The sequence below is a fragment of the Chinchilla lanigera genome, unplaced genomic scaffold, assembly GCF_000276665.1.
Source record: "Chinchilla lanigera isolate Chin_1 unplaced genomic scaffold, ChiLan1.0 scaffold00093, whole genome shotgun sequence".
NCBI classification, from domain to species: Eukaryota; Metazoa; Chordata; class Mammalia; order Rodentia; family Chinchillidae; genus Chinchilla; species Chinchilla lanigera.
In genome coordinates, this window is record NW_004955494.1 from 7395606 (window position 1) to 7413738 (window position 18133).

The 18133-nt window shown below is 53.1% G+C and overlaps 2 protein-coding genes across 11 annotated transcripts in view; one reads left to right on the forward strand and one right to left on the reverse strand.

The window, feature by feature from the left end:
- LOC102012661 (solute carrier family 23 member 1-like) overlaps window positions 1-9793 on the forward strand; it is a 48320-nt gene extending 38527 nt beyond the window's left edge. For all 7 annotated transcript variants that reach the window (XM_005405486.2, XM_013504942.1, XM_005405484.2 and 4 more), the window contains 6 exons: window positions 1008-1164; window positions 1594-1847; window positions 5395-5559; window positions 5808-5916; window positions 6014-6109; window positions 7749-9793. In XM_005405486.2, the coding sequence (XP_005405543.1) occupies window positions 1008-1164; window positions 1594-1847; window positions 5395-5559; window positions 5808-5916; window positions 6014-6109; window positions 7749-7999 (1032 nt within the window). In that variant the 3' untranslated portion in view covers window positions 8000-9793. The remainder of the gene's footprint in view (window positions 1-1007; window positions 1165-1593; window positions 1848-5394; window positions 5560-5807; window positions 5917-6013; window positions 6110-7748) is intronic.
- A 3080-nt stretch (window positions 9794-12873) lies between these two features.
- Window positions 12874-18133, reverse strand: part of Stra8 (stimulated by retinoic acid 8) — a 35676-nt gene continuing 30416 nt past the window's right edge. For all 4 annotated transcript variants that reach the window (XM_005405492.1, XM_005405490.2, XM_005405491.2 and 1 more), the window contains 2 exons: window positions 16991-17111; window positions 12874-13166 (listed from right to left, as the gene is read on the reverse strand). In XM_005405492.1, the coding sequence (XP_005405549.1) occupies window positions 13089-13166; window positions 16991-17111 (199 nt within the window). In that variant the 3' untranslated portion in view covers window positions 12874-13088. The remainder of the gene's footprint in view (window positions 13167-16990; window positions 17112-18133) is intronic.

An 18133-nucleotide genomic window follows, 5' to 3' on the forward strand; every position in this document is an offset into this window, starting at 1 on the left:
CCCCGCCCAGGTCTGCCCCGCCCAGGTCTGCCCCGCCCAGGTCTGCCCCGCCCAGGTCTGCCCCGCCCAGGTCTGCCCCGCCCAGGTCTGCCCCGGGTCTGAATTCATCTTAAATGATGAAACACCAAGGGCCTGAAGCAGCCTATTGGGCCACGTTGCTTAGACCAGGGTTTTTTGATGGCTCTGGGGTGATCCAGTTACCAGGGACTAGGACCATGACGATGATGCCTCCCTTTTCAGAATCTTCCCATGGAATTTGTGTAGTTGTCAGCCACACAATTGTCTTCTGGTTTAGTGTAACTGTAAACTTTATTTCTCATTGTATTTATGAAGATTTTTTTTTTTTGGTACCGGGACTTGAACTCAGGACCTTGGGCTTGCCAGGCAGGCGCTTATGTTACTGACCTACATCCCCAGCCCTATTTCTCATTGTAAAATGGGACTTCTACTAATAATCTCATTGATCCTTGAACAACTCCACAGCCCAGTGATTCTAAAATTCAGTGTGTAGAGGAAACATTGTTAAAAATACCGTTCTGAGCTCCTATCACCAGAGACTTAAAACCTATACATCTGAGGACCTCACTTTAGGAAACTCTTTTAGCCAGGCATGATGGCACTGCTTTTAATCTCAGGACTCAAGGAAGCTGGGGCAGGAGGATCACAAATTCAAGCTCAACCTGGGCAACTTAGGGAGAACGGGTCTCAAAATTAAGGTCCAATCTCCAATACATAAATAAATACATAGCCCTGTTTCAGGCCCCCAGCTGTACCCAATGTGCTGGCATTTCTGTCCCGATTTGCCATATGTCTCTCCCACAGGTTACATTCTGCTATTTTCAGACTGTTTCTTTAATGCACTAGTTTATCCATGGACCCAGCAGATGCCTCTTGTCACTGGCAGGACTGGGAACCCAGCACGTCCGCATTCCGGGGAGGGAGCCTTCCCGAACACCTCCTTGGCGGGGCAGGGGCAGGGTGGCTGCTCAAGGGTGGCTCCTCCGCAGGTGCTGCTGGCCCTCTGCCTGTCCTGGCTCCTCTGTTACGTGCTCACCATCACCGACGTCCTCCCTTCGGCCCCCACCGCCCCCGGGTACCTGGCCCGCACCGACTCCAGAGGCAACGTCCTGAGCCAGGCCCCTTGGTTTCGCTTCCCTTACCCAGGTAGGGACACACGGTGGCCCTTCTTGCTGGGGACAGCCCGTGGGGCCCAGGGAGGGCGCTCGAGTGGACTACGGCTCTGAAAGGGGTGGACAGTGGGGGTCAGGCCCAGGAGGACCATCCCTGACACTTGAGAGACGCAGGAGATCCCAGGCCACTCTGCAGACCCTGCAGGGCGGTGGACCAGGGGCTGGCATCCCAGACCCACCTGCGAGCTGGGCCCCACGCCCTCCACGTTGCTCAGGACCCCCAGGCTGAGAGTGAATGGGAAGAGGGAGACAGAGCCTTGACCCCCAACCAGAGCTTTGGGTTTCTTCCTGGGCTCAGGGGATCTCACAGAGGGAGCCAGCCTTCCTAAGACCCCTCTGGCAATGAACGATGTGGGCTTCGGCAGCTCTCCTGAGTGGAGGTGGCCCTGCCCTGCGTTTCCAGGACAGTGGGGCCTCCCGACCGTCAGCCTGGCTGGGGTCTTCGGGATCATCGCCGGTGTGATCGCTTCCATGGTGGAGTCCGTGGGTGACTACTACGCCTGTGCGCGGCTGGCAGGGGCCCCACCCCCTCCGAAGCATGCCATCAACCGTGGCATCAGCATCGAGGGCCTTGGCTGCCTGCTGGCGGGGGCCTGGGGGACAGGGAACGGCACCACCTCGTACAGCGAGAACGTCGGGGTGCTGGGCATCACCAGGGTAAGGCTGCGGACTGAGCGCCCACCACAGGCTGGGCACCCGAATCTGCCGCGCTGTGAGTTAGTTTCCTGTGACTGCCGGAGCAAACCAGCACAGCCCACCTTGTTATCTTACGGTGGGAGGTCAGAATTGGACATGGGTCAGTTCTGGGGCTGCAGAGGAGGCCTCCCGGGCTGTGCTCCTGTCTCCCCAGAGGCTCTGGGGTGGGAGGCGCTTCCCACCTTGGCCCTCGTTGGAGGCTGTGTGTCCCTGGACCGCGGCCCCTCCCGCGATCCTCCCTGCCACCACTGGGAAGGCTCTCTGCTTGCAAGGACCCACCCGGTCCTTCACTCAGTCACACCCTAGAGGCCTTTTTCCATTCAAAGCCACATACAGGTCGGAGGTGAGGACACGGGTGCTGCCACACAAAGTCTGTGCTGCACTGGTAGGCGGCGGCTTTCTCAGAAAGGAAGGGAGCCGCTCCTTTCTGAGGTTCAGGCGGGAGGTCCGCCAACCTGAACATTCGGTTGCACCCTGGCCGCTGCCACCTGATGTCCCCGGGCTCCTTACTCCCAGGGGCTCCCAGGCGGTGCCCCATCGCAACTTCTCCAGCAGCCCTTTCTTAGTGAGTTCACCCCAGACATCCTAAACTTCATACTGTGTTGAAGGCCTTGGCGGCCATACTTGTTGAAGGCTCCTGGCGGCCTTGTCTTCTTGACCTTGCTCCTTTCCTGGCCTCCTTCTGCTCTTGCAGCCCCCTTCCCCCTCCTGGATTCTGCAGTGCTGCCGCACGTCTGCTCTTGCCGGGACCTGGCCTATCTCTGATCCGCCTTCCTCACGCCTGCCCAAGGATCTTTCTCGAGCCTAACTCTGACCAGATTGGCCATGTGGCTCCACATTTCCCGCAGTAAATCTCTAGGTTAGCAAGAATTCTTTGGGATGGTGCTTTCTAAAGTGACTTAGGAAAGAACAAGATTATTAGGTCCTTTCCCGTGAGCTTCAGGTATCTCCGCAGTGGTTCCCAGCATAAATTCCGGGAGCTATGGAAGAGCAAAGGCCCTGGCCTCTGCCCAACTTGTACGGCCTGATGCCGCCCTTGGTGGCTCTGCTGTGCAGCTGGTGGTATTGTGCCATCTAGCTCAGGTCTGTGTGACCTCAGCACAGCTGCAGCTAAAATCCCTGAGCAAGTGGCTGAGCCCCACCCTCACCACATCCTGTGACTCTTTTGCTCTCACTCAAGGTCTCCAGGCCCCTAAGGGCTGCAGGTGAGGGGAGCAGCTTTCCACAGGAAGGTCACAGACCCACACATACAGCAGTTGGCTCCATAAGTATAAAGCAGACACTATTTCCTTTCCTGCTAACAGGAACAAATCTCAAGCAAAACAACATTATGTTCAATAGTCAAAAAATTTCTTCGTACATTATTCTTGAACCAAGGCCCTTTAGAGGTGAATGAAAGACATCCAGCAGGGAACAGGCTACTGTCAAGTAGGACATTGTCAACCCGGAGGCACAGGTGCAAAGACCACTGGCTGTAATGGGCCCACACTTCCCCCTTGTGGCCCTTTGAGGTACTGTTTTGCGTGGCATCTTTACAGGAGGAGCTCCCACCCCCAGCGAGCTGCTGTCTCTTCTCTAGGACGTTGTGGCTTCCAGCCCAGATGTCGGTCCTGAGGCCAGAGAGTCCCAGGGCTGCATGATGAGTGTATGAAGTATCCCTACATCTTTGTAGAAACTTCATTCTATTTCATGATCTAAGAGCCACTGTAAGAAAGTGGCTGGAACACATTTCTTTAGCATCCCAGAACTCCTAGCTACTCAGCAAACCCCATGTATGTCAGGCGTGGCATTGCAGAGCAATTCCAACCAGGTCAAACACTGTGAAAGTCAATTGTGAGAGTTCAGCCTGAGAGCAACAGTTCACACTCGCTTGTGGAAGTGAACTCTTACAGTGCTCTATGATAGCAGGGGAAGAGCACTGTCCCAGGTGTGTGCGCTGAGCGCATCTTCACAGCAGGAAAAGCCATAGTTAAAGATCACCTGTTGAACAAATCTACCATTGTCCTAGCGGAGAAAATGCATTGGTTAGTAATAATGAAACGACTTTTATGGGGGATATTTTAAAAATGTAAACTACATCATGTCACCGCCTGGCTTAAAAACTGTCTTTTGAGGATGCTTCTTGTCTTTGGGTTTTTTACTTCCTACTTTTTTTTTTTTTATTGTGGACAAATACACAAACCATTCAATTTACCACCTCGATTATGTCTACATGTGCATCTGCTAGTGTTAAATATCTGCACTTTCTTGTCAGCCACCAGCACCATCTGTCCCTGGAACTCTTCTCGTCCTGCAGAACTGAACCCCTGCCCGGTCCTTCCTGCGCCATTCCTTGACCACCGCCACCCTGCCTCTGTCTTTGTGAACTTGACTCCCTCGCTGGGTACCTGGTCTAAGTAGAATCACACTGTCAGTCTTTCTTTGTGATTGCCTTATTTCCCTTGGCATAATGTCCTCAGGGCTCATCCAGTGTCAGAATTTCCTTTTTAAGGCTGAATCATATCTTACTGTAAGTGGTTTTTTTTTTGTTTCTGTTTTTTTTTGATACCGGGAATCGAACTTGGGACCTTGCAGTTACCAAGCAGGTACTTATGCCACTGAGCTATATCCCCGGCCCTTCTTACTGTAAACATAGACCACATTTTGTTCATGCATTCCCTTTTGATTTTATTCTGACTCCTTCCCAGGGCCCCCAGTGCCCTGCAGGACAGAGCCCATGCCTTGCTCTGTGCTTGCATCTCCCACCTTCTTCCCAGGTCCCTGCCGCTCAGGCGCACAACTTTTCCTTTGGTCTCGAGTCACCACAGAGTCAGCACTTGCTGTTTCTCTCTAGAACGTTCTTCTGCCAAACCTTTGTGTGCGGGCCTCTTCTCTTGGGTCCTGGCTGAGCACTGTCCTAAAGCGGCCACCACTGACCTCCTTCCACAGAGCCCCAGGCCCACCACCCTGGGCCCTGTCACCTGTAAAGACTGTCTTCAGAGCACACCCTGGATTGCCGCTGGAAATTAGCTACTTTGTTTACTAGATCTCCTGCTGGGTATCTGTCCTTTCCCACTACGATTAGAAACTCCATTTACAGAGTATCAGGCAACATGGAAACGGACCTGGATGTGATGTGAATAAAATGTAGCTAGGAACTCACAGCACTGCTGGCAAAACCCAGGAGACTGAGCTCCAAGCTAGACCGAGGGGACCTGGTGTTACCAGCATACTCCCGTGTGGCTTTGCGTTCCTCACTCGCATCTCTGGGCCTTGGCTTTGTGGCCTATAGATTGAGAGGTCTGGGTGAGCCACTCTCTCGCTTTCCTCCCGCCCTGGCCTTGTGTGACGCATGAAGCCAGGTGCTACCCCACCGTGCAGGCTTCTCAGGGGAGGAGAGGGCAGGGGCTGGGCCGCAGGACCACACTCTCAGCCTTTCCCAAATTCTTTGGGAGCAGAAAGATTTAGGGGTTTTGTGGCGTCGTTCCCATGAATACACCCCTCTGTCCCCGCTCCCTGGGTGCTGCAGGTGGGGAGCCGGAGGGTGATTGTGGCCGCAGCCTGCGTGCTGCTCCTGATGGGCGTGTTTGGGAAGATCGGGGCTGCGTTCGCCACCATCCCAACCCCTGTGATCGGAGGCATGTTCCTCGTCATGTTCGGGGTCATCAGTGCCGTGGGGATCTCCAATCTGCAGGTGAGGGGGTAAGGCACCCTCAGCAAGGCGGCAGCACTGCCCTTCTTGAGAGGAGCTCACAGAACTGAGGAGGACAGGGTGGGTGGGAGCCCAGGGAGGAGGAGGAGGAGGAAGAGGGAACCCTTCATCCCCAAGTGGGAGAAATAAATGGCCAGAAGCACAGCCCCCGAGCCCCCAAATCGGCCATCTGCCGCCGTGCAGTAAAGGTGCAGTGACGCCTGTGTGAGCTCCCGGCCTCTCTCCCACAGTATGTGAACATGAACTCGTCCCGGAACCTCTTCATCTTTGGCTTCTCCATCTCCTGTGGCCTTGCCATTCCCAGCTGGGTGAGCCGGAATCCCGAGAAGCTGCAGACAGGTGACTGCTCTCTGTCCCCCTGTCCCCCTGTCCCCACCGTGGGTGTGAGCAGCAGGGCTGTTGGCCCCTGGGAACCGTCGCTGTTGTCTCACTCCAGGGATCCTCCAGCTGGACCAGATACTCCAGGTGCTGCTGACCACAAGCATGTTCGTTGGGGGGTTCCTGGGCTTTCTCCTGGACAACACCATCCCAGGTAGGGCCCACCCGTAAGCCGGTAGACGGGCAGCATTTGGCCTACCAGCTGTGCTGGGCTGGTCACAGCACACCCCAAGTGGGTCCTGAATCTGGGGGTGGCGTGAGGAAGGTCTGCATCAGTCAGCTCAGGTTGCTGTGACAAAACATCACAGACTGGGGGCTTAGACAACAGGACACAGCGCCTGGAGATTCAGGCGTGAGCGGCTTGGCTCCTGTCAAGGCCTCGCCTGGGCTTGCAGACTCCACCTTCTGGCTGTGTCCCCACGGGACCTTTTCTCTGAGCACGGCACTCCCAGTGTATCTCTTCAGTCCAATGGCATCTCTTTGTAAAGATAACGTTCATGTTGGATTAGGTTCACCCAAAAGGTCTTGTTGCAACTTTATTGCTTCTTTAAAGCCCTGCTTTGCAAACATAGTCACATCCTGAGGTGCTGAGAATTAGGGTTTCAATATATGCATTTTAAGGGGACAAAATTCAGTCCATAACAAAGCCCTACAATAGGAGCCACACCAGCAGCAAAAGCAAAATGACACAGCCTGGCGCTGTTAAAACCTGCAATCTCACTGATGAGGGAGACCACACATGTGCTCACTGATTGACTGACTCATTCATTCATTCATTCATATCTTTAATAAAAATCCATTGAACATTTGCTCTGTACCAGACACTATGTTCTGAGAACAGGAAGAAGAATAGGACAAGCCCTTGCCTTCTGTCTTGGTTACTTTTCTCTCGTTGCTGAGACAAAATACCCAACACCCAAAATGAAGGAAGGAAAGGTTTATTTGGCTCACAGTTTGTAGAGGTTTCAGTCCATACTTGGCTGACTCCAAGGCAGAAGGTAGCAAAGCAACAAGAGCAAGGGGGAATGGCAGCCGAACAGCAATGCAGCCAGAGCCAAAGGGAGGAATGGCGGCAAGCAGCTTCTTTCTTTGCCTTACTTTGTAAACGTGCTACCCCCACCTAAGGGGCGTGTAGCTCTCACATAATCTCCACGCCCTCCTCTTCCACACGCTCAGGATGTATACAAAGTAAGCACCCTGGCTTCCTGCTGAGTCACTTAGCCAAACCTCTAGACTCCCCAAGTTGACACAATGTATCAACCATAACACCTTCCACAAATCCACACGCTGATGGGCAAAAGAGACAAGGAACAGACACACACAGTGCTCCTGGGTAGTAGGAGCTGGGTAGCAGGCTCTGTGATGGGCAAACCGGGGGTGCAGGGTGGATTGTGAAGGGCGCAGAGGGTTGGTCAGTCGGGAGCGGCTCCTGGAAGGCCTGGCCAGGTCTCTGCTCTCTTCTGCCTGCCCTCAGCCTCTCCGGAGGATCCCTGTGGCCACACCTGCTTCACAGTGTCCCTTTGCCACCCCGCTACTTCCCCCAAATGCAGAGTGCCCGTGTGCCTGGTCTGTTAGGATGCAGTTAAGGCCAGTTCTGTGCTTCCTACCTGGCCGCGGCAGGGGGCGGGGGACCCCGGGCACCTGGCGAGGCGGAGCTTGCAGAAGCTCTCAGGAGGGGCAGACTCAGAGGAAGGGGGCTGCAGCGGGGGAGGGACGAGGAGAGAGAGGAGCAGGCCTGTGTGGGGTCAGCGGCAGGTACGCTGAGGGTCTTGACTTCTGCTGTCCTCCATCAGGAAGCCAAGAGGAGCGAGGCCTCCTGGCCTGGACTCAGATGCACGAGGAGTCTGGGGTGACGTTGCAGGCCTCGGAGGTCTACGGCCTGCCCTGGGGCATTGGCACCCGGTTTTGCACCTGTGCGTGGGCCCGAATGCTGCCCTTCTGGCCTGGGCCGAACCAGGAGGACGCTGGCCGCCAACCGCATCGCTCTTTGCTCCTGAGCACCGTTAGCAGAGCCCCTGGAGAGCGCCTAGACACCAGGATCTGAGGACAGCGGGCCCTACACACCAGGCCACCGGGGAGCACCAATCCGGGTGGCGTCTGGGTCCCAGATCACTGCAGGCCGCAGTGCATCCTTCTGCCGTTCTCCCAACTCTGGCTCGGATCAGCTCACGGAGGTCCAGCAGAACTCTGCTTTTCCACCATGCAGTACTTGGACGGAATGGGAGGAAAAGGGAGACAGAGGGTGGGCTCCTTGCTGAAAGGTGACACGGCACGGGTGTCTTTTCCAAAGAGGCGGCAGGGCTCTGCGGCATCGCCGTCCTCCACTCCTAATCTCTCCGCTGAGGCTTGTGCTGTGCAGCGTGAGGAGCACCCCAGTGGCCCGCACCTCCTCCCAATTCCTGGGGAGCCAGCCCCTCCCAGCTTGGGGACCCCAGCCCGGCCACCTCTCCCTGAGCAGAGTTCAGGCGGGACAGTGGCTGAGATCTGTTCTGCTGTGGCTCCCACCTTTCCCCTCTTCCCTTCCATGTCCCCTCCAGGAGTGAATGGGCCCTGGGGACCCCAGAGCCACAGGGTGGCAGCTATCAGACCCCTTCCAGGAAGATAAGCGGAACCAGGTCAAGGGGGCCAAGTCCCCCGTGAGAAGGGGGTGGAGGCCCGAGGCCCCCTGGGCCATTTCCGTTTTCCTTCTGTGGTTGCCCCACAATGCCTTGCAGCCTTCCAGGCCACATCAGTTGCCCACAGCTGCTCCGGGAGATGCTTGCTTTGGCTGTGGCAGGCTTCAGATGGGGGCATGTTCCAGATGAGGACTCTGCCCCTCTGTAGCCCTCCTTGGTCAGGTCCAAGAGGGGCCCCACCCCTATCCACGACCAAACAGAAAGTCCGACTGCACAGGAGCGCGCCGGCCTCATTTCCTTCATGAATAAGCCATACCCTTATCGGATTCCGTCTGTGCGCTGTTCCCCTTTACACGGCAGCAAGGCTCTAATAAAGTCTCTTTCTGCGCGGCACATTCTTGCCTATCCTACCATCTCCAGTACAGCACGCTGAGCTGGTACAAAGAGCTGGTAACGTCAGAGGCCACTGGCTCTGAAAGTGGCCAGTAGCCCAAGCTGGTAGCACCAAAGCTAGCCAGCAACAGAGAACAGCAGGAAGGGCTGGAGAACTGCCGGCAGCTGCCACCTCCGGTGGTCAGAAGAGCTCCTGCAAATGTAAAACTGTAACTCAGAGCAGGCGACGGACTTACTTTATTGGCTCTTGGAACTGGGAGAGAAGGAGCCAGGAAGTGCCAGGAATCATAGGAGGATCCAAAGCCCCAGAGCCTGGAGGTTGACACCCGAGCCCCAGCCCCTCTCCCGCTGTGCACACGCACGCACACTCCATCCCCTGTCACGGCTTCTGCCTGCCCGTGGGCTCCCTCCCCGCCCACTGCAGAGAAGGTGACGGCCACAGGCCACCCAAGTGCACAGCTACCATCGTGTCTGCAAAGACAAAAGGAAAGCCTCCTTCCCCACACCCGCTCTAGGGAGAATCTGTCTCCCTGTCTTTTCCGGTGCGGGCCTGTGTTCCTTGGCTGGTGGCTGCTTCTCCTAGCCTCAAAGTGTGAATAACACTCTGGCCTCTGACTTATTGTCCTACTCCATCCTCTTTGACTTTTAGCCTTCTTTTACTTTATACTTGTGACTGCATTTAGGGCCCATCATCCTGGATAATCTCCTCCTCACAAGATCTCTAAGCCATCTCATCTGCAGAATCACCGCTAGGGTGACAGTTTGGTGCTTAGGACATGGATGTCTTTGGAACAAATTCAGTCCCTAAATAAAATCCTGCATTAGTTGCAGTCTTAGTCTGTTTGGTTACTATAATGAAATACAGCAATCCCAGTGGTTCATAAGCAGAAGTTTACTTCCCTCAGTCTGGAGACTCACTGGTCCAGGACCAAGGTGCTGGCAGATTGGTGGAGGTCTAGGTTGCTTCCTCACGATGGCCATGTTCTCACCAATAGCGCAGATGTGGGTGAGATCTCTCTGGGCCTCTTTTATAAGGGCACTGATCTGATTTGTGGTGGTCTGTCTATGGCCTAACCCTCTTTGTTTTTTATTGATTGATTGATTGATTGATTGTCTTTTTGGGACAGGGTCTCGCTCTGCAGTTCAGGCTGGCCTTGAGCTCACTTTGTAGCCCAGGCTGGTCTCCAACTTGCAATGATCCTCCTGCCTCAGCCTCCTGAGTGCTGGGATTACAGGCGTGCACTACCACACTCATCATTAGCTTAAACCTCTTAAAGCGCCCCCCTTACCATCACCCTAAGGGTTCAAATTTTAATACAGGAACATTCAGACCTCAGACATTACTGTATGGCAGCTGTCCCTGGAGAACACGAGTGTGAAGCTCCTCTGCACTCTGGGAAGTGGATGCACTCGGAGACACAAGCCGTCCCAGATCCACTTTGTTCCTGTGTGTGCTGTCCCGGTGAAGCCCGCTTAGCTGCTACGGGGAATGGGTTTCCTGGTCATACGTCACTTCCACACTTCTAGGTCTGAGTCAGAGCCTGTGTTACCCTTGAATCCAAGGGTGATGCCCCCGTTACAGACCCCTTAGCTGGTGGAAAGTTGTGCTTTTTTTTTTTGCACATTTGCTGACAGTTTCTGAACTACTTCTGCTCTTTAGCAATATGTTCTCATTCCCAATGCAAGGATGTTGTGTTTATTTTAGAATGTACCCAATCTGTTCGTCCTTAGATGACATTTTGCAGTCCTCTCACAAAAAATTGATCATTATTTGTATGTACTTGGTGTTACTCTGCAAAACATCTGTTTGTCATCCAGTTCGATAATATACTCCAGCGGAGTATAAAGTCCTGCTGGAAGCTGACTAACAAATAAAAGTTCCTTCAACACAAGGACATCTCCCCCTTACTCTTTTTTTTTTTTTTTGTCTTTTTGAGACAGGGTCTCACTATGCACTTCAGGCTGGCCTTGAGCTCACTTTATAGCCCAGGCTGGTCTTGAACTCACAACAATCCTCATGCCTCAGCTTCCTGAATGCTGGGATTACAGGCATGCGCCACCATGCCCTGCTCCTCATTACTCTTGCTTTGGCCCTCACACCGTCAGATTTTGCCACCTCTGTTCCTTTTTATTGTTGGCATCCATAGACTACCTCTCCTCCTGAAGAGCCTGGGACCTTCACACTGAGCTACATCCCCAGCTACTTTTCTATTTTGAGATAGGGTCTCACTAAACTGTCTGAGCTGGATTACAACTTGTGGTCCTCCTGCCTCAGCCTCCCAAGTGCTGGGATTACAGGCATGCGCCACCATGCCTGATTTGGCAACTGGGGTTTAGAGAAGTTCTGCCTGAACACCTCAGCAGCACGAGCACCTGCCCGCTGGCGAACCCTATAGATTTCTTTCAGACTTCAGTTCTCACAGCCGTGTGTGCCAATGCCCTAGAGGAAACCTGTGTCTCTCTGACCTATTGCTCTGCCTCTCTGCAGAACACTGACTTAGGCAGGACTGGCTGATACAGAAAGGTAGCAGTCAGAAGAAACAGGCAGACATGCAACAGATGTGGGGCAAGTCCTTGAGGGGGGGTGAGTACCCTGAAGGGGGTGTTGTGCACTAAGTCCAGCCTGGTCTGCAGCTGGATCTTAAGGCTTGTGGGGGTGAGTGGGGGAGGCAGGTGGAGGGCTGCTGGGGCTAAGGACTGATGTGCAGCCATCACCCAGCAGAGGCCACAGGAAGAAGGGACACACCACCAGTCTCCTCTACCAAGGCCTCTGGCACATTCTGCTGCAGGACAGAGCCACAACCTTGGAATAAACAAGACCAGGCGGGGCCAGGTGCAAGAAGGAGGGACTTGCCAGACCGCCCAGCAGCCTAGGGCCCGTTGTGAAGACTCCTGGCTTCTTCCTCACTCCCTGAGTCTCTGGGGGTTGGCCATCTAAGTGTCTTTCTTTCCTTGTCTTTCCAACACAAGTTCAGGCAATCCCAGAAGGCCCTGCTGCTCAGCTGCCCAGCTGCGTGGAAAGTCCCACTCCCCCCTCAATTTGGTCATTTGCAACTGGGGGCTTTGCTGGAGGGTGCCACTGCCATCGGGACTTGCACGCTGTCAGGAGCTGGGTGAGCCCATCCTCTCAGCACGCCCAGTGTATCAGTCAGGGCTCGCCAGAGAGACAGGACGAGTGGGATGTGTGTGTCTGCACATGCAGAGAGAGGACGTTTACACTAAGGAAAGGCCACTGTGGGGGCCCACAGTCCACCACCAGGCTAGGGAAGCTGCAGCGGTGTGTCGATGAGTTCCTGCTTCCTCCGCGGAGGTCAGTCTTTCCTTACTGAGGCCTTTGACTGATGAACACATTACAGAGGGTCTCTGGTTTACTCCAAGCCTACTGACTTAAATGGTAATCTCATCTGAAAGAATACTCTCACAGAAACATCTGCATGATGTTTGACCAAATATCTGGGGACTGTGGCATAGGCAAATTGACACAGAATGTATCCTGAGCCCCAGGGCTCAGGCCTGGCCACCTTCACGTACCCTTTGCCCAGTGACCTCACTGAAAAGTGCACAGATCCCTGCGACTCCACCGCAACACCCTCTCAGCATCTGTACCAGAGGCAGTGGACGGCCCTGGCCACACCCTGCCTATAACAGCACAGAGGTGAGCTAAGCACCGATTCTGGACTCAGGACGTGCCTTTGGGATGTGCGAGCGGGCTCCAGAACACTGCAGGACTCCTGTCTGGGGTGGACTGAAGGGACCTGGTGTTTTCTCACCTCCAGGGGCATATTGTGCCTGCCCCTTTCTTGAAAAGCCCACGGCCCGGCCATCAGCTGTACCCAGTACCCCCAGAATAGGTCCTGGTGGATGTGTGCCCTTCTACCTCACAGCCCTAAAGACTGACACAAGGCCATGGTTCTTTTATTTTATTGTTTTATTTTTATTGTTTTTGCCATGCTTCTTTTAAACTTTCAGAAATTAAAAACAGTCAGAACTTTCAGAAACTAAAAACACCAAAATGCCTGCTAGGAAGAGTCCTGGAGGCCGAGGCAGGCACAAACATGGCCGTCCACATCCCAACTTGCAAACTGCAGACCTCCTTCAGCCTCTTCCCCATCTGGCCCTCCTCCATCACAAATCCTCATCATCGAAGGTCTCCAGACACCTCAGCATTAGCATCTCATCGTCAGCAGGAGGGGCTGGTTCCTCCTGCAAAACATGTAGGAAGAAATCGGAATGCTGATGGAAGTTTCCAGGCAGATAGGAAGGCCCAGCAGCTGGGGGTGCTCAGCGCTTCCAGTCTCCACAACTTTCTCCTCTAGCTTCCAGCCAGGGAACAATGGAGATGGTAGTATTTCCATTACACGCAAAGCTCCATGACCTCCAGAAAGGATCTAGCTTCTTTCCTACCCTAGAAATTGCCAGGATCCCATAAGAGAAACAGGGAAACTCTTAGTTTTAGCTAAGAGCTCATCAGTAGAAGACAGCAAACTACACCATGGTACACCCACCAGTGAACAGTACGTAGCTGTTTTTTTTTTTGTAAAAGGAATGAGATAGCTTTCTACCTCTGGGATAAATGATTAATAAAAAAAGTGCAAAGCAATGTGTATGGTAGGCCACCACTTGTGTTTAAAAGAATACACAAATATCTGTAGACCATCCTCGGATAGATGTGCAAGAAACTAGCCATACTAGTTGTGTCTGGGAAAGGGAACAGGGTGGTAAGTGAGGAATAATGGCAGAAAGAGACTAAGTTTTTATTGGATACCTCTTGCTGAGGACCAGCCTCATGTAGTACAGAACAGGCAATAATTAATATTCATAAACTGACACAAAGAGAAATTGAGAATCTGTCCTAGGTCTACATGACTTGTGGCAAGACCTCCGGCTGGCTTAAGAGCACATTAATCTTTAAGCCAATGGCCAGAGCTGAGACTAACAAACAGTCTGTGAAGTTCTGGCCCCTCCGAGCAAGATAACATGGCAGCTGAGGAGCTTGACTCATGCAAATTCTGTCTAGCTCAGTAGTCACAGTTAGCAAACAATCAGGTTACCAGTTAACCCTGATCTGTTCCTGTGTGATTTTCCAAACATGCATTGTTCCTCAATTCTCAAACCTTGTCTGTTTCAGCAATTCACCCTCACCACTTCCTGCAGCCCACCAGCACACTCCCACAATCTAGCTATACACCTAACAAAAGCCAAAGACACCATGCCTCATGGTCCTAGCCCATCACTGGGCTTTGATCATCCTGGTTCCCTATGTAATTATAATGTATATATTTTTTCTGTGTTTTATTCTGTCATTGTACTTCTGAGCCTGAGATCAGTGGTTCAAGGTCAAGGCCCAATAATCTTTTGCCAATTTTTGAATTTTACACCATGTAGAGGGGCTGCCTACTAGTAGATTTTTTTAAAGAAGCAGCACCCTGTGTGTCTAGCAATGACCCCTTCCCACCTCTCAGCACTCCTTACCCCTTTAGGGAAAAGAGTGTTCCTGGGTATTTTTATTCTTCCTGTCTTTCTCTACCCCAGCAGAAAATGACTCCTGACATGAGTGATCCCCATGGGAAGTATCCCTAACCCGAGGCATCCATCAGATGAAAGTAGGACCAGGGGTGACTTCTAGATGGAGAGATGACCTCTGCAAACCAAGCTTGCCTGCTCTGGAGAGCACTTCCTACTCCCTGAGCTTTCCTAACAGGGGTGGGGATGCGGGTCAGGAATATGAGAGGGGTGAGGGTGCGCCTTAGTGGAAGAGCACTTGCCCAGCATGCATGAGGCCCCAGTTCCATCCCCAGCACCTCCAAAAGAGCATCAGATATAGGGCAAGCGGGTTCAGGGAAATGACACAGGCCTCTTGTTCAGGGTAAGGCCACTGGCAAAGAATGAGAAAAGAGGCGCTCGGAGCATAGGGGCGTCCAGGAGGCCAAGGAAAGGAAACCCTATTTCTGTCACACAAATACTTGAATGTTGTTTAAAATGTTCTGTTTCCTTATACCCTGAAAATGGTGCCCGGAGCATTTCGTTAAGCTGCAGATTTCCTGAAAGCGACAGGCTGGGAGAGATGTTTGCTGTTGGTGTTGGCTGCTGAAGTGTGTGGAATAGGCAGTGTCTCCCACCAAATTCATGTTCACTTGGAAAATCATTTGGAGATAGGATCTTTGCAGATGTCATTAGTTAAGGGTCCCACGACGGGACTGCCCTGGAATTAGGGTGGGCCCTAAATACAAATTCCCGGGGTGACTCCTGGAGACAAAGATAAGAGGGACAAAGAGACAGGCAGGTGAGAACATGTGAGGCAGGGATGTGCTGGAGGACAGGGGATGCTGAGGGTTGCCAGAGAGTCCCAGAAACCAGGAAGACACATGGAAGCATTTTTCCTGGGCTTTCAGAGCCCATACAACCCTGCCAACATCTTAATGTAGACTTCCAGCCTTGAAAACTAGGAAGGGAACTTTTTTTTTTTGTCTTTTTGAGACAGGATCTCGCTATGCAGTTCAGGCTGGCCTTGAGCTCACTTTGCAGCCCAGGCTGGTCTCGAACTCGCAACGATTCTCCTGCCTCAGCCTCCCAAGTGCTGGGATGGAAGGGAACTTCTATGGTTCTAAGCCACCAAGTTTATAGTCATTTGTTAAAGCAGTCCTAAGGAGCCAACACAGGTGCCAGTTAAGTTTTGTCGTACCATCTCCCTTAAAGCTGACAGGGTGGCAGCGAGTTGGAGGTGAAATGAGGAAGGGAATGAAAATTTCCCTCTCCCCACCTGCATCTCCTGAAGCTTGAAGTCCCTTGCCCCAGGGCCATTCAGACAGTGTGTTCAAGACAAATTCCAGGACCCCGTGATTTTTTTTTTTTTTTTTTTTCCCTCCGGTACCAGGAACCGAACTCACGACCTTGCGCTTGCCAGGCAGGCGCTTTGCCGCTGAGCTAAATCCCCAGCCCGAGGACCCTGTGATTGTGTCACTGAGCCAGGATCTTGTGACATGAAGAATTGGGGTGACTCCTGGGAGTGCCGAAGTTCAAGGCCCCTGGCTCTATGTGAACACCAGTCTCTCTGCCTGTTCATTGTTCTCAGCCGTATGTGGAGAAAGGAAGAGGTAAAAGCAAAAAACAGTCCCTTTCATCGGTTCCCAGAATTGGTAAAGTGGACAAATATAGCTGATTCTAAGAGAAAGAAGGGGGCAGATTCTAAAATCAGAAAGAAGGCGGGTCACCCCCAGATTGGTAGGATGTGGAGAGTGAACTGCAGGGACAGGTTCTGACCCCAGCAGGGATTCAAAGTGGTCTCAGCAGGGGTAGTGGGCAAAGAGCTAAACTATGCCTCGGTTGATTGAAAAGCAGTTCTAACTGTTTTTAGACAAATATTTGCACTTTATAGTTTATCTTTTAAAACCTCATTGTATTTTTACTAAATCATCATCAGAGAAAGATCTGTGACTGGGGTGGAGATAGAGCTCACAGCAGCACAAGTGCCTGCCTGGCAAGCGCAAGGTCCTGAGTTCAATTCCCGGCAATGGAAAAAAGAAAATATGTGATGTGCTGCGAATCTGAAAAGGCCTCCCTGCTGCTGGCTGAGATCCATGGACTCCTGGCCAAGACCCCCACAGCTGTGACATCATGAGCTACAGGGCCGGCTTTTGGGCAGCAGAAATGATTCTTCAAAAGTTGATCCCAAACGTTCCCGTGGAGTCTCAAAAGATGATGCAACAGCTCAGCCTTTTGCAAAGATGTTGCCCAACATTTACAAATGCCCGAGGGATCTCCTGTTTGCTTCACAGGGCTCCCAATTATAACCTGCCCTGGAGGACCTCCCTCTGCCTCTTTCCTCAGCTTCCCTGATGCCTTCCATTCCACAGGAGGCATCAGACTGGCGTCCACCACCCACGGAGCAGGCCAGAAAGAAGAAAGGTCTGCCCAGTGCCCCTTGCGGGGTGGTAAGGGCCAGGGGTGCCAGGGGCCCTCACAAGCCCTTTCTGCTATGTTAAGGTGGGTGGGTGGGCAGAGGTGTCCTTGAACTCTCCCTGTCCTACCTGTTTTAATTGATTGTTAACGTAGCTGATGCTGCAGAGGCCCTTTAAAAACTCCATGATCTGCTGGTAGAGCTGCAACTTTTTCTCTGAGTTCTCTTGGTTGAAGCTGGCAAACCCAGAACTGGTAACAGAAAAAAAAAAAGAAAATATTTAGAACCCTAACCTTTTACCTCTGCTTGCCGCCACCCCTCCGCCTCAATATGATTGGACTACAGTGTGAGCAGAGCACTTCTGAACATCCAGTGGCGTTCCCGGACAGCAGAGCTCTGCCCAGAAGGCCTGTGCTGCCCCGGTGTGCAGCGGGGGTGTCCTGTCCAGAACCCTCTGAAAAAGCAAGACTACGGTGAGATGGGCCATCGTGCCCTGGCTTCCCTGGCTTAGTAGTGTTCTGTGCTGTGGCCTCAGGACAATGGAGTGAGATCTCTTCGAGCTCTCGGGCTACAGCAATGCCCACTGCTCTGGTTCCACCTGCAGCTGCTGGAGTTCGGTCCCACGGCAAGCCCCGCTCAGTGTGTCCGACATGGCGCTCGGGCCCAGGTGCAGAAAGGAGGCCTGCAGCCTCCTTCCTGACCATGTTTCGGGGAAAAGAGGTGCAGCTGAATGCAACTGGGGCCTTGAAGTGCAGCGCTGTGGGCCCCTTTTGCACCCGATTTCTCCTGGGATGAGGTCCCGAGGCCAGCCTGGGGACCTTCCGGCAGCAACCCCTGCCTTTTCTAGGGAGAACAGAAGCATCTTTAATAGATTGTTGTTTTGATTCCACCAGCTGGGTAGGGAGTTCCAAACACTGCTTAGCGAGCACATGTTGGCTACTCCATCCAAGCTGTGTGTGCAGCCCAAGCCCAGCGCGGAAGTAGGGACAGCAGCCGTCAGCCAGCTGCAGAGAAACCACACTCTGCAATGCCGAGGGGAGTAGGCGATGGCTCCGCGAGGACACAGCCTCCTCTGTCGGTCCCAGGGCTCCTCGAGTCTGGCTAGGCTAGTGGTGGGCAGGGGATGGAGGACAAAGGCTGGGATCTGGCCTGCCTGGAGCTCTGCGTGAAGTCATCCGAGTCCCTGTGGCCACATCTCCAGGGTGACCCAAAAGCCAGGCTCCCATGGAGGACAGTAGATTCACTTGGATGATGAGGATGTAAATGTCACTCT